Here is a 6,426-nt window from a genome sequence, read left to right as displayed (position 1 = left end):
GAACCAGGCTCAAGAAGGGGCAGCCATCTGCTGCGACCGGTTGGGGGTGATGGAAAGAGAATATAGGGAGACAAGATGAAGTATACTTCTAATGGCCTGTTACAGGGGTGGCCAACTCCAGGCCTCAAGACCCGTTGTCCTGCAAGTTTTAGATGCGTCCTTGATCCAACACAGCTGATTTAAATGACTAAATTACCCCCTCAACATTTCTTGAAGTTCTCCAGAGGCCTGGTAATGAACTGATCATTTGATTCAGGTGTGTTGACCCAGGGTGTTATCTAAAGCCTGCAGGACATCGGCTCTCGAGGCCTGGAGTTGGCCACCCCTGGCCTGTTAGATTATTTTTGATTAAATTATTAAATACCCCCTTTTGAATTTTTAGCAGTTAATTTTTAACAATCAACTGGTGGTAATCCATCGTCAGAACTGATGAATCGTGGTGTTGATGGAGACTCTACAGGGGGATACACTGGGTAAGACATTCCTACATGTCTGCCAGGGTGTTTTGGAAGCACTTGAGTAGATTTAGTTTGCACTGGAGGTGGACGAGGTTTAGTCTCCCCACAACATCTCCCCATCTCACTTCTACGGACCAACAATGCGAGCTTTTCTCCTTTCTGTTTTTCTAATTTAAGCTTGAGTTGAACGTCTTTCACTATAGATTTTAGATGACCTATCTCTTTTTCTCCATCGTAAGCCTTTTTGATAATCTCGTTCATTGGTCCAATGAGCTCCTGTCTTTCTTTGAATAAAGCGTGTTCGAAAGTCTTTACCATATCATTGTACTTCTTTTCAAACGATTCCAGCTCCCGTTTTTTATCTAGTAAAGCTGTCTCTAGACCCTTGCATCTGGTACGTAGACCGCTCAGCTCTTTCTCAAGAATCTCCTTCGTTATTCCAACAAAGGGGATGCCTTCCACACCGTCTACGTATTTCTTTTTCATGTTGAGGAACATATGCCTAAATTCCACCTTTTCTTTTTCTCGGAAGTGAGTTGCATGCGGAAATGCCTTTCCAAAGGACAAAACGCACTGGTACAACTCCTCTTGGAAGTAGCGCTCTTTCTTCTCCAGCCAATTCGTCTTGTGTATAAATTTTTCCCTTTGTTTTATTATGTTGCGCATTTTGTCCTCCAGCACCACCTTTTCACTCAGTGCCTGATTGTGTGCCGTTTTCACTTTATGCCTGTCCATTGCTGTCTTTCTGTGTTCTTCCTTTTCTTTGCTTAGGGCCTTTTTTAGGTCTTCATTTTTCTTTTTCAAAGAAACAAGTTCATCTTCGACCACAGCCTTCATTTTCTTTTCAAATGCAAGAGCCCTAATATTTCTCTGACATTTGCGTTTCATCTCCATATGCTGGGCCCTTTGTTCGTCTATGACTTTGCTCATTTCATCTTTCTCGTCTGTTAACTCTTTCACAGTTTCATCCTTTAGTTTGTTTTCGTCCCTTAGGTTTGTATTTTGTTCATAAAGGCCCTCGATCCAATACTGCGAGGATTTATGTTCGTCCTCGCGGTCTTTAACTGCACTGACAGTCACACCTTTACTAACGTCTATCTTACTTTCAAGCTTTTCTATGTAGTGATCATAAATTCCAATGACCGTTTTTAACTTTGTTTCTGCAGCATAAGCTTTGTGTTCGAGTTTTTGTGTGTTTTCGTCATACAATTGCTGCATCTCATCTTTCTGCTCTTTGTGGCGTTTCAATAGTAATTCAACAACTTGGCTGTTGTGAAATTCCTGACGCGCAAACTTTTCTCTTTCAGTTTCGAGCAGTCCTTGCAGTACCTCCACCTCTTCTTCATGTTTCTGTTTAAGTTCAGCCAGAGTTTTCTCCGTCTCTGCGCGGAACTTTATGAGAGCTTCCTGGTCATCGGTTATGGAGTTTAACCTGTCAGCGATAACTGTCCTGTCGTCCATGACCAAAGACAGCATCTTATTATTCTGCCAAACGTCCTTGTTTTCTTGAGTTAGATCCTCGACCCGTCTCTTATTGATTGTAAGTTGTTTTTTGCAGTGTTCAAGTTGTTTTTTGCAGTGTTCAAGCTCTCTTTTAAGCTTTTCAACTTCACTAGTCATTGGATGGAGTTTGGTCGAACTGGCTGGTCGAACTTGGTCGACCTGGCTGGCATGTGTTTCTTCTTCTTTTTGACTTTTGCCTTGATAACGGTTAACCATTTTGTTCCAGATATTAGCATCTCTGCCTTTCTTAGGGTTTGAGCTCATTTCTGCTTTTTAACTGCTGTATCTCTCTAACACTAACAATAACCACCATGAATGTTCACTAAACTTTCATAGTTGCCCCCTATTTAAGGGTTTTTGAATATCAAAGGATCAAAGGATCAAAGGACTGTCATTAAACGTCACCACGTTCCGTGACGTAATCGATTTCTTGCGTTTTTTTAAACAACAGATTCGACCAACAACTCTGCCTGCTTCCTCAAGGTTGGTTGATAAACAATGTTCCCTCTAAGCCAGCGGTCCCCAACCCCCGTGCCTCGGACCGGTACCGGTCCGTGAGTCGTTTGGTACCGGGCCGCGAGAGTTGAGGCTCAGGTGTGAAATGTATGGTTTTCAGGGTTTTTATCGGTTTTCAGCGTTATTTTGTTATCGTTTTTATCGTGAACTCGGTTTTCCTGGGTCTTTTCACGTGTGTTATGAATAAATCTTCTTTTTTTTGGTACCGGCACTAGTTTTATTTTGTTGTATTTATCCGCGACACCTTGTCGGGCATAAACCGGTCCGTGGCGCAAAAAAGGTTGGGGACCGCTGCTCTAAGCTGCGGGCACAGAAAATCTGCGTTGCGCACGAAAAAAAATCTAACCTGAATTGAAATTAAAATAAATACGTTACCAATTTATTCTGTTTTGCAGCGTGAGTCAGTAAGTGACCGATGACTGGCTGCTCCAGCCAATGATGCGATTCACATTCGTATAAACGCAGCTAATCAACGTCGTTGACAGGCTATGACAGCGTCCTTATTTGCCGACACCGGTGTTTTAGCTAGCAAAGCGGCGTGGCTGATGGGGAGAGAAGCCACGTCAATGACGACGTGTACAACCATTGGAGATGTGAGCAGGACAGACGGAACAATTGACGGAAAACGTGTGGACTTTATAGCAGTTTTTAAATTGTGTTGATAGGCCACGTAAATCCAGAGTTATGATAAAAAATATATGCAGTGTTTGTTTTTTTTCCTGAATACTATCGTTGTTTAGCAAAAACAAAACCAAAAAAACCCCACCCTTTCCTATTGGTGGAAAAATGTACAATGTCGACCAATCAAAAAATGATATGACAACATGGCATTTAGTTGTTTAGGAAGTTAGTTAATGAGTCAGTTAATGAGAGAAAAAAAACAAATTTTCGGTCTATTTATGTTCACAGTTGTGCATTTCCTCTGCTTTACTGCATATAGCTCCATGCAAACAATGAAAATGTGAGATAGTCTCTATAAATTGTCCCCCATCTCTGCATTTTTTTTTTAAAATGCTTATTAGTTCCACTTAGATCTCAAATGTAACAAATACGTGATTTAACCCTCCTCCAGTTAGTGAACTGGACTTGAAAATGGCAGGGCTTGTGGTGTCTTACATAAACTCAAGCTTTCTAGCTTTAGATGATAAATGGCTACTCCATGCTCTTGTCTAATTATGATCACTTCTGGATCCAAAAAAATCAACATGGTAGTGTCCATCACACTACACACAACACAGAGTGCAATAACCAGGGGGTGAGGTCACAGTGGCTGTGTCCAATTTGATATCACATGTCAGCGTGTTTGTTTCAGTTCCTCAAGCTCCTGAAGCCAAAGCCAGCCAGCCTGAGGCGAAAGAACAAACACCCCCAGCCGATACACCAGCCAAGGAAGAGCCACCCGCTGCCACTGCCGTCTCGGCACCCTCGGAGCCTGAGCCCACGCCTTCCTCATTTCCTGATGACACTTCGCTGAAGAACCACGAGCCTCATCTGGGACCCAAGCCTCGCACCCACAACAGGGTCCTCAACCCTCCTGGAGGAAAGTCTAGTGTGGTGTTCTACTGATCTGCTGAGCGTGCCACCTCTCCCAGTTTGTGTCCATTAACCTCTTTGTCTGCTCCCCTGTTAATCTTCTCTCATTCCTACACTGCTTTTTTGATGGTCATGTGATCTGTACACCTAAATGCAGCCCAGTTATTGTTGTTGTTCACACCTGATGCCTGGGCTCATAAGTTGTCCTCAACATCTTGCATTTTCATCCCCCGTTTCTGACTCCCTCCCGTCTGTCTTCTCCTTGAAATTCTTCTATAATGAAACCTGCATTCATTACAATCACCGATGAGTCAGCTGAATGGCTAGCTTATCACTTTAACTGTAACACTGTTCAGTCTCAACTTTGCAGTTACCGTTTTCATCATTTATGTTACAAGCATTTGTAAGTGCAATTTGTTTGGAGGCAGAATCGTCTGATTTTTGCGTGTGTGAGAACATTAAACATTAAACCGTTCTTGAGATGCAGAAATGTTCTGCATCTCAAGAACGGTTTAGAGTTTGGACTACTTGCACAATTTTCCGCTTTAAACTGAGCTGCAATTTGGTTTGGCTAAAAACTTCACAGTAGACATTTGCCCAAATTTCTGGGAGCTTTCTGGGGTCAACACAGCTTCTCATCAGTTTAATATATGAAGTGCCAGATCTTTATTGCATGTCCACTTAATTTCAGAATTTAAGAAACAATCCATCAGCTTGGCATCCTTTCATCTCTCTAGCCTTTTAGTTAATTATGCCTTACTAAAAACGTGTACAACAGAGAGCACAATCTGTGATTAGGAATTGAAACAGCTGTTTACTCCCCAGATGTTTCTGTGTCCTCAAAGAAATTCCATTTTGATTTATGTGAATGTATTGTGCAGGTACTTTCTCTGCTTTGCCCTCACTGCTTGCTTTATCTGAGAACATCTGCCTTCTTTTAGCTTCAGGTAGGCCTCAGTTTATGTTTTAAATTAAAATGCTTGAAGACAAAGTGAACTCTGGACAAGCGTGCGGCCTACCTGATGTCCAGGTGGGCTGGATGATAATCACATTTTCACACTCCTCTCGGGGCACATCCGTGGTGTTCTGGTGCCAGCCTGTCCCCTCCGTTTTTTGTGGGGGTTTTTTGTTTGTTTTTTTTCCCCCCACATACAAAAATGGCCGCTTCTGCCTGGAGGGAGTTTTTTATTTTTGCTTTGCAGCCACACAGGATCTGTATGGAAGTTTTAAACATTTCTATTTTAGGCAATTTTATTTTATAATATTTTAGATGACAGCACATAAAACTGTGTGTGTGTGTGTGTGTGTGTAAAAACAGATGTTCAGAGGTCTTGCTTCATGGTATCGAGCAGCCCACACAAAACAGGGTCTTTATGTTTTAATGTAAGTGCTGATGTAAACCACAATGTTCAGCAAACATCTATCAGGTCATTGGACTTGTTAAAAAAAACATGAGGAGCAATAACTCCATGACTGCTCTTCTTCTATGTGGGATATATTAAAAACTGACAAGCTGTTTGAACATATGATGTGAAATCAATTAATCTGCTGGATTTGCTAAAAGTTAAAATATTTATACTGCTTTGGCTAATGGGTTTTGCACATTACTCTTAACTTATTAAGTGGCTATTAGTGAGGGTCATAATAATCAATTCAACTGAGTAATGGGCTGACTAAGTCTATTTCCAAACTAAGAGAAAAAGTCAGTGAACATATCCGTAGGTTTAGGTGTAGGTTTAATCCATTTCTGAGAAAACTGAAGAGCAGAAGTGACATTGTGTCTTCTTACTTGGATTTATCCAAATTCATGTAAGTTTCAGTCTGTTCAGCCTGTTTTTGTGTAGCACCAAGCAGTAGACCTAAACCTGGATGTGCTTCTGGGTTCTACCTCTAATGAAAACGGATGAGTGTAAAATGCAACCATTGTTTGTTGTTTGCTTCCACCTACTGGGTGAAAAAAGAACTGAAGCTGTAAAAAGCAAACAGACATTACAACAAAGTCAGTATTCCTAATGATAGGCTTCGTTTTGTTTCAGTTTCAGTTCACCATACAGCTCATCAGATTGTTTTCCATTTACAGTTTGATATAATAGCTTTTTAGTACTACTGATACACATATCGTTAATTAATTACTACCTTTTTCTTCTGTTAGAGCAGGGGTGTCGAACTCCAGGCCTTGAGGGCCGGTGTCCCGCAGGTTTTAGATCTCATCCTGGGCCAACACACCTGAATCAAATGATTAGTTCATTACCAGGCCTCTGGAGAACTTCAAGACATGTTGAGGAGGTCATTTAGCCATTTGAATCAGCTGTGTTGGATCAAGGATGCATCTAAAACCTGCAGGACACCGGTCCTCGAGGCCTGGAGTTCGACGTCCCTGCGTTAGAGTAATATTTTCTTGAGCTGTGTAACTGGA

The 6,426-nt window shown here is 41.7% G+C and overlaps 1 protein-coding gene across 1 annotated transcript; it reads left to right on the top strand.

Annotated features, from left to right (window-relative positions):
- The first annotated feature begins 259 nt into the window (after positions 1–259).
- Positions 260–5,943, top strand: LOC120439759 (jupiter microtubule associated homolog 2-like). Its single transcript, XM_039610770.1, has 2 exons — positions 260–473; positions 3,790–5,943. Exons 1-2 carry the CDS (start codon positions 446–448, stop codon positions 4,041–4,043), a joined length of 282 nt encoding a protein of 93 aa, XP_039466704.1. The 5' UTR covers positions 260–445; the 3' UTR covers positions 4,044–5,943.
- The last annotated feature ends 483 nt before the right edge of the window (positions 5,944–6,426 follow it).

Source organism: Oreochromis aureus, linkage group 4 (genome assembly GCF_013358895.1).
Source record: "Oreochromis aureus strain Israel breed Guangdong linkage group 4, ZZ_aureus, whole genome shotgun sequence".
Lineage (NCBI taxonomy): Eukaryota > Metazoa > Chordata > Actinopteri > Cichliformes > Cichlidae > Oreochromis > Oreochromis aureus.
Note: the sequence above shows the minus strand (reverse complement) of the source record. Positions and strands in the feature narration are given on the sequence as shown.

Excerpts from the sequence above, each read along its gene's own strand:
- LOC120439759 (XM_039610770.1), top strand. The coding sequence starts at position 446 with ATGGAGACTCTACAGGGGGATACACTGG. Across the intron at positions 474-3,789 it reads TCTACAGGGGGATACACTGG|TTCCTCAAGCTCCTGAAGCC; the intron begins GTAAGACATTCC and ends TGTTTGTTTCAG.